We start from the raw sequence: 22,487 nt of genomic DNA on the forward strand, positions 1-22,487 counted from the left end.
TTAAAAATTGTTCTGAAATTTGAGCACGATAATCTATTTGGAAATTCCTGGCATGACTCCCATACATGCTAAAGTGGTGTCTGCACCCTGTGCTATGGAAAAAGTCAAAGGCATGTTTTTCTGTGCTCTTAAAGAGTCCCATAGGATAGACTTAAAGTATGAACATAGCTTTGAGACATGATCTTTCCATGACCTCTTCACACTTTCTAACATTATGCAAAAGAAACAAAACCCACAAACACCAATGTCAGTAAAACTAGAGGACAGTTGTGACTTGAAGATTAAAAGAAAATGTACGTGGGGTGGTGCAATGGTGGCTCAGTGGCAGAATTCACGCCTGCCATGCCAGAGACCCGGGTTCAATTCCTGGAGCCTGCCCATGCAAGAAAAAAGAAAAGACATGTATGTGTTGCCCAGAAAAGCTGTGGTTGTCATGGAGACTGCATGGGGGGCGATGGTCCCAGAGTAGCAGATCTCAGAAAATGTTAAAAACAACAACAAAACACCTGATAATGAAGGGATAAACTTTTAAAACTCCAATTTAAAGTTAAGAATTAAAATTAAAAACTTCATCACTTCAAGTGGAAGCACAGCACTGTGCAATCTATGGAGGGTGAAGCACAGTTTACTCAGTAGCCTCAGTGGGAGAAAGTTCCACAAAGAAGCAAGGAAAGCATCAGGCAGCAGCTCATCTCAGAAAACATCAGCAGAAAAGCACCTCTGAAGGTGGCATTTTCTGTAAAATGCAAAAAGATTATCCTCAAGTGGAGTCACGGGAGCAGACGCGGGTGGGGCAAGGCTGATTCCCTCCTGGCGCCCTCTTGTGGGGAGAAGCAGAGACGATGCATAGGAGCCATCTTAGCAGGAAGCAGTGTGTCTTTTGGAAGAGGAAGTAAAGCTGAGATTTCTACCCAGGCCCCTTCCCATCACGGGAAATTGTTACATGTTATATGGCTAAAGAGCAACAACTGATTCACCACTCAAGTAGTATTGACACACAAATATAACGGGGGTGGGGGGGCGGGATGGGAAAGGGTAGAAAACCCTATTAAACAATAAAATCTCCAGGAAAAACAGTGTTGCCACAGAAGAGATGAAGAGGCTAACTATTTCACTTGGAGGAAAAATGCCACCCCTGTTGGGCATTGAATCGTGTCCCCCATAAAAGACATGTTCTGGTCTTCCCGTGCATCCCTGGGGGGTGCTGCCATTTGTGGCTTGGACCTTTGAAGATATTGGTTAAGGTGAGGCCACACTGAATGAGGGTGGCCTTGATCCTTCATAGACAAAGGACAGTGGGTACAGGGGCAGAGGCCAGAAGTCAGAAAACAGGCACAGACACAAGGAGTGATATCAGATATGACACTTGAGAATTTGCTACCGTAGACATTTATAAGAGCAGCACCTCTGAAATAAAATCCTCTCTGACACCTTAACACCAAGCCCAGAAAACACACTCGGGTTCCTATAAGGATGAAAAGTAATAATATTCAAGAAAGTATTTGGTAAACTATATGTGCACTCAGATAGTATCTAGTTATTTGCACAGCAGGGTCCATGCTGGGCTTTGGAAACATGTGCAAACAAATTTTATAAGCAACACCCTTTATTTTCTTAAAATGAACTAAATTTCCTCCTGAGCAAAGTAGGTTGACCATGAGGCTAATGAAGCAGATGCCTTAAGGCTTTTCTCTTGTGTAGTAGCCCTTCCCAAGGGAAGTTCACATAAGTTTTTGTAAAATTTGCAAAATTTTTTGTCTTTTTTTAGTCTTGGTTAAGACTACGTACTGTCTCTTTACACTTCACATCTGTTCATCCAGCTTGAGCTTGTGTCAGGGGCCACTGGTATTTTTGAGACCTGACCAAGTGAAAGTTGAGTAAACCCAAAGGTAGCATTAGAAAGGAAATAATGAAGATTCTTAGAGTGGAGAAAATGAAAAGGAGAATAGAAAAACAATCGAGAGAATAAAGAAAAGTTTTTCTTTGGAAAAGCCAATAAAACTAACAGACCTTTATGAATCTGACAAAAAAAAAAAAGAGAAAACATGCAAATAGACAGACAAACTGGGCTTATGGGAAAAAGGAAAAAGGAGGAAAGAGAACCCATGGAATGCCCGATGGACGGGACAGTGGTAAAGGAAACGAGCCCCATGTCCCACCCACCACCCACCACGGGGCTAACACAGGCTCGGGAGGCCCGCAGTGAAGGTGTGCAGGGGTGAGTACAGTAGGCTTTGCAGCCTTAGGGATGAAAAGTCATTTTAACAGGAAATGAAGTTATGGGTACTTTTGATTGGTATTCCTGTATTTTTGTTTATATAACTCAAATGATCGGTTGTAAATGTCAAATGTGTTATCACTGGGTGATGTTGGCACTGAAAAAGAAATAATTAAAAACATGTAAGTTATAAAAGAAAGATAAAACTATCTCTATTATCCACACAGAAAATCCCAAGAAATCTACTAGAAAAAAACCTTAGTGAGTTCAGCCAAGTAGCAAGATAAACACCCCCCAAAAAATCACGTCTAAAAACTAAGAACACATGGAAACCAAAATTAAAATATCGTTTATAATCACTCCAAAGAAAATGAAATATGTAGGTATGGACTTAACAGGTTCATGATCTATGTGCTGAACATAAAAAATGTTAATGAAAGGAATTAAAATGACCTAAATAAATGGAGAGACATACTATGTTTGTGAATCGGGAGATTTAAACATAGTAAAAATGTCAGTTCTCCCCATATGAATCTATAGGTTTAATGCAGTTCCTATCAAAATCCCAACAACACTTTTTGACCATAAATAAATTTAAACTTAGTCTAAAGCTTATATGGTAAAGGCTCCAGAATAGCTAAAACTTTCTTGACAAAGCAGAATAATGCAGCGGCATCACTCTATCCAGTGTTAAGGTTTATGTACAGCTAAAGTAATCAAGACAATGTGGTATTGGTGAAGGGACAGACACACAGACCAATGGAATGAGCAAAGATCCCGGAAATAGACCCACAAACATGCTGAGCTGGTTTTTGACAGATGCAAAGACAACTCAGTGGAGGAAGGAAACCCTTTTAGTAAATGGTGCTGGAGCAGTGGGTGTTAGCGTGAGCATTTACCTAAACCTCATACTGCATACAAAAATGAACACAAAGTGGATCACATGCAAAAATCTTTGGGATCTAGGACTAGGCAGAGTTCATAGACATCACCAAAAGCACCAACTTTAGAAAAAATTGAAAAATTGGACCTCATGAAAATTATAAACATTTACTCTGGGGAAGTCCGTGAGAAAAGTTGGGGAAAAAAAAAGCTACAGGTTGAGGGGTTTTCCTTTTTTTAAAATCTTTTATTAATTAATAAAAAGTTACAAGAATGAAACACAAATATTCTTAATATGTGCTCATTCCATTCTACGTATATAATCAGTAATTCACAATATCATCACATAGCTGCATATTCATCATCATGATCATTTCTTAGAGCATTTGCCTCAATTCAGAAAAAGAAATAAAAAGACAACAGAAAAATAAAATGAAAACAGAAAAATTTTACCTACCATACCCCTTATCCCTCCCTTTCATTGATCACTAGCATTTCAAACTAAATTTATTTTAACATTTTCCCCCTATTATTTATTTTTATTCTGAATCTTCTACTCGTCTGTTGACAAGGTAGATAAAAGGAGCATCAGACACAAGGTTTTCACAATCACACAGTCCCATTGTGAAAGCTATATCCTTATACAATCATCATCAAGAAACATGGCTACTGGAACACAGCTCTACATTTTCAGGCAGTTCCCTCCAGCCTCTCCATTACATATTGGTTAACAAGGTGATATCTACTTAATGCATAAGAATAACCTCCAGGATAACGTCTGGACTCTGTTTGGAATCTCTCAGCCATTGACACTTTGTCTCATTTCACTCTTCCCCCTTTTGGTGGAGAAGGTTTTCTCAAGCCCCTAATGCTGCGTCTCGGCTCATTCTAGGGTTTTACTCAATCTCTTGATGCTGAGTCTCAGCTCATTCTAGGATTTCTGTCCCACGTTGCCAGGAAGGTCCACACCCCTGGGAGTCATGTCCCATGTAGACAGGGGGAGGGTGGTGAAATTGCTTGTTGTCTTGGCTGGAGAGAGAGGCCACATCTGAGCAACAAAAGAAGTTCTCTTGGAGGTGACTCTTAGGCCTAACTTTAAGTAGGCTTGACCTATCCTTTGTGGGGTTAAGTTTCATATGAACAAACCCCAAGATGGGGTGGGGCTCAGCCTATAGCTTTGGTTGCCCACACCGCTTGTGAGAATATCAAGAATTTAACTTGGGGAGGTTGAATTTTCCCCCGTTCTCACCATTCCCTGGAGGGGACTTTGCAAATACTTTTCCACTCACTGATCAAATCACTCTGGGATTCATCAGGGCATCACTGTGGACAAACCAACAAAATCTCATGTCCTACCCAAGGTTCCATGTACTTATGGTGTTCAACCAACTATCTACATAAGTTACATTAGGAGATGCACTAGTCAAAATATAAATTTTGCACCAAATAAACATTTTTTGCTTTAGTCTCACACATAAGCTGAAGTTTTAAAATATTAGTTACCATCTATTTTCAGCACCCTGCAGTAATGACATTTCTTTTGTTCTTCCTCATGCAAAAACTTTTTTTTTAATTTGTACATTTAGTCACTATTATTATATACTCTAGGCATTCCTAGATTACATGATCTCAATCTTTATCGTCTATCTTTCTTTGTGATTTCATTTATGTCCCCAGCCCTCCTCCCTCTATCATTCTCACATGCAGCTTCATTCAGTGTTTTAACATAATTGTGTTAGGTAATATTGTGCTGTCCATTTCTGAGTTTTTATATTCAGTCCTGTTGCACAATCTGTATCCCTTCAGCTCCAATTACCCAATATCTTACTCTATTTCTATCTCCTGATGGTCTCTGTTACCAATGAAATATTCCAAGTTTATTCACTAATGTCAGTTCATATCAGTGAGACCATACAGTATTTGTCCTTTTGTTTTTGGCTAATCACACTCAGCATAATGTCCTTAAGGTCCATCCATGTTGTTCCATACTTCATCACTTTATTCTGTCTTAACAGCTGCATAATATTCCAGCCTATGTATATGCCACAATTTGTTTAGCCACCTGTCTGTTGATGGACATTTTGGCTGTTTCCATCTCTTGGTAATTGTAAATAATGCTGCTATACACATTGGTGTTCAAATGTCTGTTTCTGTCCTTGCCCTCATGTCCTTTGAGTAGAGACAGCATATAGATGGGTCCTGTTTTTGTAATCCATTCTTACAGTCTGTCTTTTGATTGGGGAGTTTAAGCCATTAACATTCCATGTTATTATTGCATGGGTAGTACTTTCTTCTACTATTCTGCCTTCTGGATTTTATGTCATATCTAATTTTCCTTCTTTTTACCTTTACTCAGTCTTCCTTTCTACACTGTTCTCCACACCTCTCTCTTCTGTCTTTTCATATCTGTCTCTAATGCTCCCTTTAGTATTTCTTGCAGAGCTGATCTGGGTCACAAATTCTCTCAGTGATTTTTTTTGTCTGAAAATTTAATTATTCCCTCATTTTTGAAGGACAATTTTGCTTTATATAGAATTCTTGGTTGGCAGTTTTTCTCTTTTAGTAATTTAAATATATCATCCCACTGTCTTCTCGCCTCCATGGTTTCTACTGAGAGATCTACACACAGTCTTATTGGGCTTCCCTTGTATATGATGGATTACTTTTCTCTTGCTGCTTTCAAGATTCCCTCTTTCTCTTTGACTTATGACATTCTGATTAGTAAATGTCTTGGAGTATGTCTATTTGGATCTATTCTCTTTGGGGTGTGCTGCTCTTCTTGGATCTGCAATTTTAAGTCTTTCATAAGAGTTGGGAAATTTTCAGTGATAATTTCCTCCATTAGTTTTTCTCCACCTTTTCCCTTCTCTTCTCCTTCTGGGACACCCACAAGTATATTCGTGCGCTTCATATTGTCATTGAATTCCCTGAGTCCCTGCTCATATTTTTCTATTTTTTTCCTATATTTTCTTTTTCTTACCGGATTTCAGGTGTTCCGTTCTCCAGTTCACTAATCCTATGTTCTATCTCTCGAAACATTGTAGGTTTCCATTGTTTTTTTCATCTCTTCTACCTTGCCTTTCATTCCCATAAGTTCTATGATTTGTTTTTTCAGACTTTCCATTTCTTCTTTTTGTTCATTCCTTGCCTTCTTCATATCCTCCCTCAATTCATTGATTTGGTTTTTGATGAGGTTTTCCATGTCTGCTCATATATTCTGAATTAATTGTTTCAGCTCCTGTATGTCATTTGAATTGTTAGTTTGTTCCTTTGACTGGGCCATATCTTCAATTTTCCTAGTGTGATTTGTTATTTTTTGCTGGCATCTAGACATTTAATTACCTTAATTCATTTATTCTGGAGATTGCTTTCACTTCTTTTACCTAGGGTTTTCTTGCTGGATGAATTTGTTGTCTATCTGTTCTTTGACATTCAGTTCAGCTTTATCTGGACCTCTAGCTTAGGTTTTGTTTGACAGAGGAGAATTTTTCAGTTCTTGTTTTCTTGTTTCTTGCCCTGTTTGTATGGTGCCTTTCCCCCACACACTTAGGAGGGCCTAATTAGGTATTATAGACCCCAGCCAGATTTTCCCAGCCCAAATTGGCCTCCTATCAGGAGGAAAGAGTCACCTGCATCGGTTTTCCCTGAGGATGAGACCCAGCAGGTTGAAAGACTTTCCTGTGAAGTCTCTGGACTCGGTTTTTCTTATCCTGCCCAGTATGTGGTGCCTGTCTGCCTGCTGGTCCCACGAGCATAAGATGATGTGGTACCTTTAACTTTGGCAGACTCTCCCTGCTAGAGCTGTGGTGGAGACAGAGGAGAAATGTAGGCTGGTTTTAATGGCTTCAAATGACCAAGCCCTGGTGTCTGAATTCCTTGAGGGAGGGATTCTACCTGAGTTGGGCTTCACCCCTCCCCTGGGGAAGGCACAGGCTCCAGGCAAGCCCCCAAACGAGCTTCTTTCTGCCTATGCCTGGGGCAGTTGCAGCCTGAGAAGCCCTGCCACTGGATCCAAAGGCAGTCAGGCCTCTGTAGAAACACAGCTACAAAAACCTCTGTTTTCTTCTTTTTCCTTCAGCCCTGTCCCCTTGGCGCCGGAGCAAAAATGAGCGACCTCTGCTTTGACCAGGTTTACCTCAGCTGGGGGCCTATTTTTAGTAGTCAGAATTTGTTAATTAATTCCACAATTGGCATTTGGTTGGGCTCAGCCCCTGCTGCTGGTAAAACTCTCTTTCCTTTCCCCTCTGGGAAGCAGCCTGTGGGGGAGGGATGCCGGCCATGGTGGCTTGGGAGCTCACGGTTCTGGGGGAGACTCACAGCTGGTCCAGACTGGAGTACGCTGTGTGTCCGGTCACTGATGTGGCCCCAGGAGCTGTTCTGTACTGTTTCTGATAGTAATTGTTCTGGAGGACAAACTAAAATGCGTACATTGTTAAGCCACCATCTTTGCCCGGAAGTGGGGGTTTCCTTTTTACATGACTTTTTTCTCCTTTCACTTATCAAAATCATATGAAATCTCTTAAGTCTTCATAAAAGTTCAACCATTCTTAATCCCATTCAGAGAACATGGAAAATTTCTATTTTTGAAGTTAAAATTTCTAAATAATGATTGTTGGGTCTAATAACAATTGTGTCCTTGGTTCATCTCACACACAAAATGCAACAAATTAGGTGAAGCAGAGTGAAGAGATTCAAGCCGGGGTTTCACCAAAACCATGGGTGCTCAACCAGATTCTCTTCAGGGCTTGCTCTTTAGTTTGTTTAAAGATTCTGTGAGTGCTCTCGACCAGTGAGGGTCCAGAAACAGATTTTCAGATCCCCAACTCTTCAGAAGGCTCTTCAGGTCGGGGCTTGGTTTGCCTACTGAGGGCTGCCCGAGTGGATTGTGTGGCATCTGGCCTCCCTAGCAAGAGGCTTCCTTCCTTTTCACCAACCTGGGGAGGAGTGAACCTTTGAAATCAGTGTGGGGAGGGGAGCAAATATTATATGGGCAAACCCCCTTCTAAAACATTTGCATACACAACTAGAGAATCACAAAGATGTACAAGAATTAAAGCATTTTTATGGAACATACCATGAATCCCCTCCCTTACTCCTGACCTGTATAAGTTAACTGTCTACATGCCTAGAGTGGACAAGCAGCTAATGTTAAAAAAAAAAAAAAAAGACAGAGGTGTACTAGGGCAGGGTGGGGACTGTGGCAAAGAGAATGTGTGCTCCATCTACATGGAAAGAAGGCCCTGTGGAGTATCCAATTCTGCAAAAGTGGCAACCTGGTTTTTTATGTGAAACTTAGATTTTTAAAATATCTCTAGCTAATTCTAATTTTTAAGACATTATCCAGGCAAACTTGTTTAGAGCCATCATCTGAACAGCAGGCTGCTGGCTCCTGAATACTGAGTTAAATTGTTTTTTATGTTATTCACCCTTCTCTTTTCCCACCTCCCTCTGCAATCTGGGTTGGGCCTTTTTTTTTCCCCCCAAATTCAAGTTCAACTCCTGTATATTTCAGCTGTCTCTAGCTGAGGCATCTTGGGGGAATTGCCAGGCTGAGGGAAGCACAATTTGAAGCTTTTTATTTCCTTTTCATTTCTATTTATTTCGATGAGGTTGGATTCAGAGGAGCAATTACGTTGTTAACAGTAACAGCCAGTTGTCTCGCAGGGTAAAGAAAAGAGCAAAGGAGGAGAGTCTGACCAGAGGCAAAAGAGGAGCAGCCTGATAGCTGTAATCACAGCATCAGTGGTTTGAGCAAGGAGAACAGACTTGCTCTTAAAGACTCTCACGGTCTTAAAATTAGCCACAAGAACTTATATGTGAGCACCCGAGAATGGAATGAAACCTAGAATGTTTCCACTTACTAGCAGTGAAGAGTTTTTGAAATCATTATGCTGATAGGAGCAGGGCTGTGTGAAGGAAATGAACTTCATGCTTGTGGCCGATGCTGCTGGATGTCTGCCCCAGACCCACTCCATCCTCCTCCCCACCAAGAGAGCCTCCCTGGTGCTTAAGTACCTGCTCCCCCCAACCCCCATGACTCAGTGGTGAATCCTGATCAGGTGAGGCCAATCTTAGAGGTGTGAGTCTCTGCATTAGTGATTAGTATAAGGGCAGGTATGTGATCCAGCTAGTCACTGAGCTGTGAGAAACTTAGAGCCTCTGGGAAAGGATGTATTTTCTATTAAGAAGGAGACACCTTTTAAAAAGAGATGGTCCCTCTTCTGAATGCTGTCATAGCTGATGTGATACCTGGAGCTCCAGCAGGTATCTTGTGACCATAAGAGAAGTTAGTTTAAGGACAAATCTGACATACTGGTGGCAGAGTGGAAAGATGGAAAGACTCTCATCCCTGACAATGTATAGGAGTCGCTGAATTAAATGGACCTAAACAATCCTGGATGTCCTCTCCTTCTGGAGTTCTTGTAAATGAAACATTAAATCTCTCTCTCTCTTTTTGTGCCAATTTGAGTTGAGAGTTTTCTGTTTCTAGCAGAATGAACTGTCTATTGTTGCTCAACTGATTATGAAAATATTTCTCCTCATGTGGATGCAGGCTCTGCTTTAATAGTTTGAAAACAGATAAAAACAGCGCTTGAGCCCTCTCCTTCAGCTGATTTGCAAATCCTGATAGTGCTATAAAAATGAATCTTTGCCATTCCATTGAGCACTCTGGCCTTTGCTTCAAGAACAGAGCAAAGATGGAGACAGGTATGAAAAAGATGCGCTCTTCTGAATTTTGTACCTTGCTTGATGGTTTTAACTGAACCCATGTGACCTCAGTTTCCCCGTGTGCTCAGCCCACCCCATCCACGATGATAATTCCCATTCTGGGTTTGGTATCACCAAATATGCTGAATGGAGAATTCTCCAGAATAATTTGTAGAAAAGAACAACCATCCAAATGGCAACTTCAAATATCAGTAGGTGTGTGTGTGTGCGCATGCACAGCGTGCCCCTGCGCGCTACCTAATGGCACCATCACTTCAGCGAAAAAGCGGCACCTGCCCTCCCAGGAGCAAGGGTGCATGCAACCTGATCCAAGAGGAGAGCCTTCCCCACCCTGGAGGTCTCAGGAAATGAGCTGGGAGGGGGCCACTGAGTAGAAAAGCCAGAGCTGGGAGCTGCCTGGGAAGGGCAGGGTCTGATGGCAGTGTCACTGACAGAGAGGGAGTAGATGGAAGGACTAAAAGCTTTCTCTTTGGGTTTCCTTTTGGACTCGGATGCATCCTTAGGCATTGACCGGGTGGTTCTCTCCATCTACCCATGGTTAGATCTGTCGATTTTGTACGTGGACCTGAAAGAACAGAATGAAAAGCAAGGGCGTATAGAGAGAGGTTTCCATTTTATATGGGTCTAATTTAAGGTGACTAACTGGAAGACACAAAGCCCTGAGGGGTGAAGCTGTGCTAGGAGCACTTCCCTGGGCTTGGCCATCTCCCGCTCTGGAGTGGTGATCATTGGTGTGGGTTTCCCTCAAACTAATATGTCCTGGTTTTCTGATTGAAGCAGCCAGTGGCTGAGGAAGTGAATAATGTTATTTGCATATTTTACTTAGATTACTCCCCACACATCCAAGCTGGGCTAACATGCACTGTGAGAATGAAATCCTCCCAGAGGAACTGCAAGGTGGGCACTGGGAGGCTGGAATTGTACTGCACATCGTGAAATGCCTGTTTCGTGTGCCAGAGCAATCCACCACGTAGCACTTACAAGACGAGACTGTTTTTAAAAGAACAAATTTCAAAGGCCATTTATTGCTTTCTTCCCTTTGGATGCTTTCTCCTGATAATCCTTTGCTGCAAGCATTTCTAAATATTGTCACCTCTAAAAACCAATCTCCTTCTCTTCCTTGAATGCATGCTCCTGGCCTGTGTGCTATGGAGAACAGTCGCCAACTCCTGCTTTTTCAGAATCCCAGGCTGGGTGCTAATTGGTCTCTGGAGTGGGAATGGGCAGAAATGAGAAGAAATTCTTATGGGGTCACAGAGAGGAGGGTGTACCTGTTATATGTAGCTGATGACATCTTCTGAACACCATCTCTTCTTTTTAGATAAAGTTCCACAATTTTAGTCCCACTTTCCCAAAGTAAAAACTACATTTCCCAGCTTCCCCTGAAGCTAGATAAAGGCACGTGATCTAGGTTCCCCCAGTCAGACACACCCATCGAGACTGAATTGGAAGTCAGCTGCAGGTGATGAAAAGTCTTTGGGGGGAGTTGGCACAGGTGGTGACTGGGGCAGGGCAGACCCAGGTAGTTCTGAGTGCTCCTGGCTAGTGACGAATGCAATCACCAACTCAACTTGGGGAGGGCTGTGACTTTGGGCAGTGAAAAGTTCAGGGTGAGCCTTGAGCCTGTTTCTCTGGCCTTTCCTACCTGACACCATTGCAGAAGTTCCTCCTTTTCTGCTGCACATGGTGGAGCCTGCTATCTTCAGTTAGGAACTACCTGACTCAGTAAAGCCACACGGAGGTGGGACGTTGCCTCCACTTGCAAACCCGGATTCAAGACAGCTCCCAGTGTAGGGGAAAGTATGTCAAATAAAGACTCCACCAATGGCCTGGGCTTCGTCCAGTGGAGCCCTGCAAGGCCAGGAGAGCTGAGCAAGCTGTTCTGTCTCTCAGTCTGAACTCTTTGAGAAACAAAGATGGCTGCTCAAACACAAGGTCACGTCTGTCTCACGAGAGAACCGAGTAAGTGGCAGGCTCAGAGGGATTAGGAGCACTAATTGCCCCCTGTCCCTGGAACCTTTCTCTCCTTGCCTGAAATGCTACCGTCACGGACAGCTTCCCTGGGGTCGCCAAGATATTTTTCAGTTTTTTGAGTGTCATCTTGAAGGGCACGTCCCTCCCTTCACCATTAGCTGCATGGCAGGCTTCAGTCAGCCCAGCTCAGGGTCACATACCAGAAAGGAGACCCAGGAGGGCTTCAAGATAGGGCATTTGGCTCTGATCAGTAAGGAAGTAGGAATCTGAGAACATATTTCCCATATTTTCTCAGGGCTGGCACAGTGTAGTTATCATTTAAAAATATTTCTTGTGTCCCAATGCTGGGAAGTGTTTGAATCCCAGTTCCCTTTACTGTGTGACTTTGGACAAGTCACCTGACCTTGCTAATCCTGCAGAACAAAATGCCTGGTGCATGGTAAAGACTGAAGAATTGGGAGTTGAGTGATAACTAAGGTCAACCCCCATCTGATGGTTATAACAGAAGGAGTGTGCAGGCCTAGCAGCCTTTAGGGAGCACTGAATCACTGTAAGGAAGCAATAAGGGGCTGTCAGAAGAGAAAGCCAAAAATTCATCCTGACTTAAGGAGAATGCAAGTATAATATCAATCTGTTTATTAAGCTCGGCCATACTGTCCTTTCACTTGGAATTGGAGTAAGAGAGCTACCTGCCCTTTGGAAAAGTATTTAAGCTTTTCTTGTAAATGGTTACAGGTCAGGGGCTTGAATCTCATTCACAAATAGCCTAGATGTAGGAATGGTAAAAGGCATTAATTGGAAGACTGTTTTTGGCAATTGTTCCCAGCAAACAAATTCAACAAGAAGATGCTGCTTGAAAATCATGAATTTAGTCAAGGTTCAAAGGTACAAGAATAGTTAAGTATTCTGCGCAAAGGAAATCTTGACGATCCAACAGAATTGATGTTTGTAGAACGCAGTCTCTTTGGGGTTTTGTTCTGCTCCTTTGAGAGGGGCGATCACCATCCATTCAGCTGAGGGTGCTTTCCTTCAGGGCGAGAGCCTGGAGCAGCGAGTCCACCAACTTGAAAAAAAAAATTAGAGTTAAGCAAACATAGTTAGTAATGCTGAAATCTAACACTAGAAATAAATCCACTCCCGACCAACCATCAGCATCTTTTGGGAACTTGTTAGAAATGGAAATTCTTGGGTCAGCCCCAGACCTGGAAAATTGGAAAATCTGAGGGTAGGGCCCAGCCTTCTATACTTTAACCAGTTCTCCAGGCCATTCTGATGCATGGTATGTTTGTAAATCTACCATGGTATGTTCCTGAACCACTGCTGCCACCTGAGAGAGGAATTAACTTCTACTTGTTTTTTTTATTTTTTGAGCCACTGTGTTTTGGGGTCTTGAGCTAGATCACTCCAACTTGTACCCTGATAGGATTACTGTTTTGATCAATTTTGGAAATGAAATGCATTATCTTGAGGAGTTTATTACTAAAGTAACAGCTGGAAAGGAGGAATGTGAAGTTTTAATTCTTATTTGGCTTACTTTGGCAGTACCTCATTACACAAATCAAAGCTAGTTTCTGAATTACCCAATTACACATTGTAAACCTCTGACTGTAAATGGTAGTAGAGTGGGCAACTTGGGAAGAAGAGTTAATTTGGAATTCTACCAATTCTAAATTTATTGTGCTTTGCTTGTAGTGGCTTCTGCTCACATTAACTAGGACTGAAAAAAGAAAGAGTAGTTATAATTTAAAATATTGCTGTATTCCCATCCAGAATCCCTTTCCCCGCCGAGATGAGAAAACACTTTCCATCCAGACTGCAGCTTGTTATTCTTCCCGAGATTCTCTGACAATTCAGATTCCCCAATATCCAGACCAGACATTCCTTTCTAATAAAGGAATACTGATAATCTCAGGGAAGTTATTACTTGCTTTGTGGCTCGGCTGTTTTGACAAGGGAGCTAATGAGGACAGGGCCTGGGGTTCAATTTCCACCCAGGCCAATTAGCTGTGCTTTCCTGCATGAGCCCAGGGGCTGCCAGGTTAGCCGGAAGATGCCATCATCCGTTTTGCCATAAGAGCCACTGTCGTAAAATGGAGAGCTGAGGAAGTGAGAAAGTATCCCCGAGAGTTCCCCATGGCTCAAAATATCGAGGCTGGAAGGTTTGGCATAAGGGAATGGACGTAAATCTAAAAGGAAAAAATACATGTAATGTGGCAAGAGCAAGACCTGGAGGCTGGAAGGGTCCAGGTGTTTGGGGTGGGGGCGGCTGGTGGCTGGGGAGCATATTTGAGGAGGGGGCTGGCTTCACTCTGCTACTGCACAGAAGCTGTGAGGGTCACCAGAGGATTAGTGGTGATTCTTAATCTCGTGTTGCCTTTTCTACATTTGGATCTTTCTTTGGAGCATTTCCAAGTATTAAGAAATAAAATATTTGTATCTCTGTACTGATTTAATGGAACACTCTCTCTGTAATGTCCCATTAAATCTCTGTACGGATGTAAATTTAAGAATTTAATGATTCTTCTTAATTCCATAGAGCAGCCACTCGAAAGCGAGCCTCTCAAAACCTGCACATTTGTTTCCTTCATGTAACATCTCATTCCCTGCCCTCATTTCTTCATGTCCACCAGCTAAAGGAATAAACCTAAGGCTGTAAAGAACAGTGGGCTGGGTCTAAACGACTCAGGGAAAGCAAAAGCCAATTTAAACCCTCATTGAAACTCAGAACAATCTACAGCAAGGTCCAGGATTATGGATTAAGCACTGGAGCTGATCCAAACACTGTTTCATGTTGCACGAACCATGGGATAAAAATTCTATTAATTGCATTATGTACTTACAAGAAAGATGCAGTTAAGATAAAGATTAAGGTTTAACTTTGCAAATTATTAGTCTTCATGCCAAGAAAGTTCAGGAACTTGTTTACCATTATATAGTAATTTATATTCAGTTCACATTTACATAAATCTTTTCTTCATTAAGAAAGTATCTTTGTCATAAGACATAGGAAAATACTCAGTTGCTTACTATAGCTCTGGGAGAGTTTACAACAGGACTTCATGTTTTATTACTGAAATGGGAGAGGAGAGCATATGTGGTTAGTTTTTAATTTTGAGAAAAGTCCTTCAGCCTCTGAAAATTCCTGCTGCTAATTCTGGCAATGCCAGGCTCAGTTACTAAACTTCTTTCTAACACTGAGAGATACATGGGTTTCTGATAGCACTATTCTCTTGGTAATCCTCTTTTTTGAATAAGATGTAAGGTATTTTCAATCTTTCTAACAACACACTTTCACGAAGGCAGAAGTTCCAAGCAAGAGAAGTGCTCAAAACGTTTTATCTGTGCAAAGGCTAAACTAATTGTTGAATCTGTTTTTCCTATGACTGAAAAATATTTCCGAAAGAATGAACCAATGTGTGTCATAACTAATTACTCAACTGGAGGCGGAATGAAATGGGATGGGCTTTCCAAACGTTGTGGAAAGAACAAAGCACAAAGAGAGAGTGGAAAATCAAGGCCTGATTATAAAAAAGGTGACTTTCTTTTCAGCTCACATTGTGTCCAGACAGCGAAGAGAACTGATCAAAAAACACCTACAAACAGTGTTCTGTTGCAGTGGAATCATTCCAGACTAGTTACCTTAGCTCTCTGTATGTTGATTTAATTCAGATTTTCTTTCTGAAGAAAGGCTACTAGAGACTTTCACTCTAGATGCTTTTTGCAACTAATGAACTTCTATTTTGCATATGAAATGCATAGTAGATTCGAGTTGTGAAAGAACCAAGCCTCAATCCGACTGATGTTTGTTTGGCCAAGCCAGTCCCGAGCCTTCTGTGAAGGGGCATCAATCAAAGAGAGTTAGCCAAGAAAGTGTGAAGGAAGGAGCAAGCTCTCCAAGCACTGGGATGCAAGGATAGTTATTTTCCGAAGCAGTGAGAAGCAAGGCTGGTTACTGCATCCTGCATCCATGGTATTTCAGATCAACAAGGACCGATTCCCCAGGAGAGGACTGAGCAAGGAAGCAGACTGTCTAAGGCAGACTGAACACAGGCTCTTGTGCTGTTTTCACCAGTTACAAGCTATGTGATAGTCGCAGTTTCCTCACCTCTAAAATGGACCACATAATAATAGGCTCCTCCCCATAAGACTGCTGTGAGCATAAACAGAGAAATGGAGGTAAACTGCTCAGCCTAGTATTTGAGTTATAGTAAATACTCAATAAAACCAGCTCTTATTATTTTTATGGCAATTATTATTTTGCTTTTTATCATAAATTTCACAGAAACTTTTAGAAAGTCAATGATAATCACCTGATTTTGCAGTTCCCTTTCTTTCTACCTTTACATTTTATTTTTGCCTTTATCCTGCTTATTGTCCTTTGTTATAAGCAGTGCCCATTTGTAAATTTTTCCTACCTTCTATAAAATCATATACAGATTGAATCAGTAGACCTCAGACATTTTCACAAATTTTGCAATATTAGGATGAAATGTGAACTAGGAAATCTTGGAACAAATATGAAGAAGTAATGCTTTGCATAAAAGCTAGCAGACAAAAATTGTCTCTTATAAGAACCTCTGTGAAAAAGTTCTTTCTCTATTCATGTTCATCAAAAATAAACATATCTGTAGACCCACAGGGATTTGCACAAGTTATCTGTGGGCTTACTATCAAAATACTCTGGTAGGGCCTGGCAGTTACAAAATGTCCCATTAATGCACAATTGCCTATTTCTTACTTGGAGTTTGGAACGAACACACTTGCGATGTGCTAAGAAGGAAATATTCTATTAGGTTAGAATGAAAGGTAGTATGGGCATCGTCTGCTGATTTGCTTCACATGTATTGGTGTTAGCCTAAGGTAGTGGCTGGGAAGCTCTTCATCATAGACAATTTTTTTCTTCCCTTTGCAAACTGCCCCTTCCTCCTGCTCCCCCCAGTACAGCTTCCCCCACAATATGTTAGTTTTACCTTCTTCTTTTGAACCTACATCTTTAAATTTGCTGCCATCCTCTGAATCCCAGGTAGGCTGGCGACTACCCAGGGGCCGGCGCTGGGGTGACTGACTGCCTCTGTTCTCCTTAGCTCTTATGAGGCCGAGCAAGTTCCTTGCAGCTTCATCCCATTGAAGGTCCTTCCACGGTTGCTGGTTCAGGTTCCCTACCCCGTAAACATACGGGAACTCTCCCGTGCTCTTTTTCCCCATTAAATGCCCTGCAAAAAAACAAAGAATAGAACCAAAATGCCACAAATTCAACCAAAGGGAATGAATAAACAATAAATTTTAAAAGGATACCAATTTTGGGCGGGCCGCGGTGGCTCAGCGGGCAAAGTGCTTGCCTGCTATGCCGGAGGACCTCGGTTCGATTCCCGGCCCCAGCCCATGTAACAAAAACGGAGAAACAGAATACAATAAAACAAGAAAATGTTTAAAAATGTTTCCCTTTCTTCCTTCCTTCCTTCCTTCTATCCTTCCTTCCTTCTCTCTGTCTTTCCTTTAAAAAAAAAAAAAAAAAAAAAAAAAAAGGATACCAATTTTATAGTACTTCCTCCTAAATGAAGAATACATAGTACTTTATTATTAGGAGTTAGTTCATAGAAGACTGGCTGGCTTTTTCCCTGTTTGAAAATGTGCAGTGGCTCCTGCTAACTAGTCAGTATGACCTTTGCAAGTTGCTGAGTATCCCAAGGCATCAATTTTCTAAGCTATAAAATGAGCAGGTTGGACTAGATGAAATCTAAGGAACCTTTAAATCTAAAATTCTATCATCTATGCTGCGTGCACTGAACTCTATTCCCAACTGAATGATGGAGTTTAAACATCTTCCCCCATCAATTTCAAACTGCTCTTGCTGAAAATGAAAGTGTCAATGCTTTTTCTTTGTGTGATTAAAAAAAAATAATAAAAAGGAAAAGATGTTACTTTCCTCTTTCTGTAATAGAAATGTGCCAAAGGAATTTTTCATGTAAACTTTCTCAAACTTTCTGCTGTAGTTAAAACTAGGAAACTTCACCTAGAAATTACAGTTTAAGAAAGTAATAAAAAATAAATTGAAAGTAAGTTCTGACTCTTCTCAGCCACATCAATACAGAATTTTCTTCTTGAATATCTAAAATGGATAGTGATGCTCTCTCAGAAGCCTCTAGGGACATGTACCTGCCATATAAATCAATCTGCTCTTACGGAAGCCAAATTACTAAAAAACAGAAATTCGAGTATGAAATGAATATAACAAAGGGTCAGAAATGAGTAGTATGGAATTCAAACACTTTAGCCCATTCCTTAAACATCTTCACATTTTCTTATTTACTTTCTTTGGTTGACTTCTCCACCCTCTCTGTAAGTGAGTTTTATAGCATTTTTGAATTTCTGATATTAAGAGATCTATGGTGCTTTTTATTTAAAGCTCCTGCAGAAAGAACTCTCTGTGGTCCCAACATTGACTGGCAGTAGAAGTATTTAAGGCAAACATCATGGGAGATACTTGAAAGACCTTCAGTTTTTGAAACTGGAAAGAGATCCTTTCCCAGGAGATCTATCCAAAAGTGCCTCCTTTCAAAGAAACACTCACCATGACTTGATTGCTTTCATATTTATTATAATCTGCCATTTACAGGATACTCAACATGGGTTATTTCATTTGATCCATATCCTAAGTTTGGTGCAAATGAGATTTGCCAAAGGTCAAAAGTTTGTAAGCAAAAGTTCTAGAATTAAAATCAATTCACAGTCTGGGCTGTACCATGTTATACTGCCTTCAAGTGTCCTTTAACTTTCTAAAGAAGATAATGTGGTTAAAAATCATCTGGGGACTGGAAATAAGGATTAAGTCATCAAAAGGCTTTCTAATGCACTAAAAAAAGAATAGAGATCATATATTAGTATATCATGACTCTTTATATAACTCAAAAAAATTGATTCTGTGAGTAATGTGGAGCCTGAGAATGAGGGTTTACAGCATTGCAGTGTGAGCTCTTACCAACTTCACTTATGACATGATGCTTCATGCAATTCCAAGACCCCGGTGAGAACACTGTCCCAGTGGAAGGACCGGAAAGCTGAAGGATTGGCTACTCACTTATCTGCTTGGTCAGTTTGGTCCCTGGATAGCCGCTAGATAATCTTGCATTCAGTCATAATGGTGATTATGTCACACCACTTGCCAGGAAGTCATGGAGCATTTAGCTTTATTGCTATGTAGGGAATTAAATCATGATGATGGAAAAGCAGGGTTAAAACCCTGAGGTGTCCTCCCTAATTGCGTATCATCTAGTTAGATGCTGGAAATGAGAAAGGCATTGCCAGTCAGGTTCAGAGGCCGTGGAGGCAGGTATCTTTTTTTATTATTATTTACAAATAACTTCATTTCTGTCATGCCTAAATAGTTGCATGGACTCTTCTGAAATGGGAAGATGAAGGAATCCTCCAATCTGATTGATTGAACAGATCCTTATGACATTGACTGAATATTAATATTTGTATACATGGTGGGGTGAAGTGTTCAGCTTTTCAGCCCCAGATTCAGAGACTCTTTAAAAACTAAAGGGTGGAGGGGGGCAATGGTGGCTCAGCAGGCAGACTTCTCGCCTGCCACGCCAGAGACTTGGGTTCAATTCCTGGTGCCTGCCCATGCAAAAGAAAGGGAAAAAAAAGCTAAAGGGTGCCGTCTATTACACACCAGGGAAGCATGCTTTGTTTGGGTCTTCTGAGCTGGCAGCTGTCAATAAACAACTGTCTCCACGGCAACATTGATGACCACTTCCACTTCTTTCCTGCTGTAATTTTTCATGCATCATACATTGAAATAATTAAGATCCCAGAATAAACAAAAGACAGGCACTTGAAAAAACAAACCTTGCCAGGAGAACAAAGCTTTTGTCTTTTTAAATCATTTACACATACTACTAAAGAACAAGAGTAAAATATAAATTTTCTCAAAGTCAAAAACTTGAAAATTATCCTAAGGAAAACATATATTGAAACATATAAATAAAGGGACGGGCACTCCCAAGAGCTAGTTTACTAGAGGCACACAAACTCGTTCACAGTTCCTGGAACAGCTCTACAATGGCAAACCATTCTGCAGCTCAATCCTGGTGTTTTAGAATTCAGCCTCCTGGGGAAGGTTTCATATTAAAGTTGGAGCCAGAACTAGGAACACTGCATGGGAGGGAACACAGGGCATATTCACCAGCGTTAGACTTTGATGTATATTTTCATCTCACAAAACGTTTTCATGACCATCAAGTTAAAGTAGAATGTGTTGGGATTTTAGGCTGCTGACTTGTTTTCCATTACTTCTTCAGCTGGAGGAGGTAATTCACTTACAACCCTGGAAATGTGTGCTGACAGCTTCCTTGTGGACACACCAATGTGTGGCTATGGTTTCATATAATTAAAACTCAATGCCTTGTCTTCATGATTGGGTTCGATGGGTACTTGCTTGGGATAGTTGAAAGGGCAGTTTAAAATCTAGCGTCGCTCATTCTTGCCAATGCAAGAAGGCATGCCTACCCCAAACAAACTTTTTCTCAATCAGAATGTATTTTAGGCCCAAATGTGACGACTTTCTACTTACTTTACTTCCCTCTTTTCCTTGTGCTTCTTCAACTCTACTCAGCCAGCAAAGGGAGAAAATGGGAAATGAGGGCATTTGAGAACAAATAAGAAAAAACAATATTTGGGGCTTCCTCTGGTTGTTATATTCTAGGGTTAGGAGTACCCAAGGACCACCAAGAAGAGTGACTAAATGCCAGGCACTCTCAGTGTCCAGGGCCAGACATGTTCCAGAGTAACAGCAAACCAAGGCTGACTTGCACCAGAAAACTAGGATGCTGGCTTCCCATCTTGTCCTTGTGGCCTGCGAGGGTTAACTGGTAATAAGTCTTTTTGTACAAATATATGGCTGAGCAAAAAGAGGTTGGTTATAGGGGACTCATTCTACTCTTCAGCCTGCTCACTGCTTGGCTGAACCCCAAAACCATGGTGTGGTCTGAGTTCCCAGATGCCCTTTTTAGGAAAAGTATCAAGTCCTCTGTATGGCTTCTTTACCACCCTCTATGTCTCACTTATTCTTGAAATACAAGTTTTATCAGCTTCATCTCCCAACCTCTTTTCTGTGCACAAGCCCCTTGGGTTAACATCTTTCTCGGAGATCACTAATACTGTCATCCGTGCTGCTAAGACTTGGCAAGTGATTCTTTTAGCAACTATGAAAACCATTCTATTGCAACCCGCAGAGCCAACAGCCAAACAGATCACGGGGAGCCTAGGTCTCCACAGCCCCACCCCTACCCATAAATTTTTCCTCTTCTTGGCACTGGGAATCTGTGAATCGGCTGCTATTTGATTTTGCACATGCCTTTCCAAAGCACATCTTCCTGCTCCGAAGTAGCTAATTAGGAAAATAGTTGCGCGCATACATATACACACAAATCGCACCGGCGCACCTTAAATCTGGCTATATGGGAGAGGCTTCTGAGGAAGTCGGACGTTTTGCATTTGTGAGAGGCTATGCTTGGCGACGCTGAGAGCCCCCGGCCATGTTGGGTGCGCGCAGGGCTACAGGGCGCTCCTGCCTCCAAGATGCTCTAAAACTGTGGGTGCGTGCTCGGCGGACGTTCTACACCTCCCCTTCCCGCCGGGGGCCCTCCGTCCCCTCCAGGAGCCAGAACGAGGAAACCTCCAAGCCGGTGCCTGGAAAGCAGTATTGTTGGCCAAGGAAAAGGGAGAGGGCAAAGTCGAGGACCAGAGAGGATTAGAAAGGAACAGGTACCCAGGGTCCAGGAATTAGCTTGGAGAAGAGGCACAATTACTAGAGCTCTGAGCCAGCTCGATGCAGAGGGAGGCTTGAGCAAAAGGGCAGGGGAAAAAAAAAATCAATGCAAAGGAAGAGAAGGACTGGGAAAACTCAGAAGAACAACGAACGGGCAGGTTTCAGACCTGTTTTCTGAACAGGTTTGAAACCCAGGGCGCCGGTGCATAGCACCTGGGGTCTCCACCTGTGGATTTGCCCCGTGCGAAAGTGCAGCCTGGACTCCAGCCCACGCCTGTGGGAATCGAGGCCACGGGCTGGACCAGGGCTCCGAGATGCATTCGGGAGTGGGGATGGAAGGTGGGGGCAACTCTCTAAGTTGTTCAAGGAGAGAACCATGCCAGGCCAGGTTAAGACCGAGCAGATAGAAGGAGGTGTTAGATTAATGCGGAAGGTTTGCTTTGGAGAGTGCCGCGCAGGCTCGGACGCCCTGGGGAAAAGGATGAGACTAACCCGTGCGAAGCAAGCAGGCAAGAACTAGGGGACCGCGGGTGCTGGAGCCACGCCTGCATTAGAGAGGGATGGACTGGCTTCCCAAGCTGGGGATGGGTAGGGCGGAGTTTCAGTAGAAAGGTCCGAGCGAAACCAGCTTCCCAAACCGGGCCCTTTGCTGCTGGGAGATGGGTACTCTCTGGCTGGCGGGTTCCCCGAGAACACTTACCCACTGCCCAGTGGTTGCCACGCGGGTACATCTTGGCCAGCACGGTCCCTCCACCCTCCAGCGCCGGGGCCGCCTGCTCCCGGGGCGCTTGGCAGAGGATCAGTGCCAGCAGGACGAGCGGGAGCTCGCGGCGGCGCATGGTCCCGGCGGGCAGCTCTCGGGGCGCGGTGGCTGGGTGGTGAGCGCGCTCTCCCCGCCGAGGAGCGACG

General features: G+C 42.4%; 1 protein-coding gene and 1 long non-coding RNA gene across 4 annotated transcripts in view; one reads left to right on the plus strand and one right to left on the minus strand.

Annotated features, from left to right (window-relative positions):
• Positions 1 to 12,650: 12,650 nt before the first annotated feature.
• GRP (gastrin releasing peptide) lies at positions 12,651 to 22,432 on the minus strand. 2 transcript variants are annotated; one of them, XM_077135332.1, is made up of 3 exons: positions 22,279 to 22,432; positions 16,793 to 17,016; positions 12,651 to 12,866 (listed from the first exon to the last, which is right to left on the minus strand). In XM_077135332.1, the coding sequence occupies exons 1-3, from the start codon at positions 22,415 to 22,417 to the stop codon at positions 12,813 to 12,815; spliced, it is 417 nt and encodes a 138-aa protein (XP_076991447.1). In that variant the 5' UTR covers positions 22,418 to 22,432; the 3' UTR covers positions 12,651 to 12,812. The 2 variants fall into 2 exon arrangements, with proteins under 2 accessions (XP_076991447.1, XP_076991446.1); XM_077135331.1 differs by lacking the exon at positions 22,279 to 22,432 and adding an exon at positions 18,783 to 18,916 and having other exon boundaries at positions 16,774 to 17,016.
• LOC143662012 (uncharacterized) overlaps positions 19,009 to 22,487 on the plus strand; it is a 72,840-nt gene continuing 69,361 nt past the window's right edge. Inside the window, exon 1 of one of the 2 annotated variants that reach the window (XR_013165090.1) lies at positions 19,009 to 19,133. This is a non-coding gene — a long non-coding RNA (uncharacterized LOC143662012). The remainder of the gene's footprint in view (positions 19,134 to 22,487) is intronic. The other variant, XR_013165089.1, reaches the window with a different exon arrangement.

Source organism: Tamandua tetradactyla, chromosome 18 (genome assembly GCF_023851605.1).
Source record: "Tamandua tetradactyla isolate mTamTet1 chromosome 18, mTamTet1.pri, whole genome shotgun sequence".
Taxonomy (NCBI): domain Eukaryota; kingdom Metazoa; phylum Chordata; class Mammalia; order Pilosa; family Myrmecophagidae; genus Tamandua; species Tamandua tetradactyla.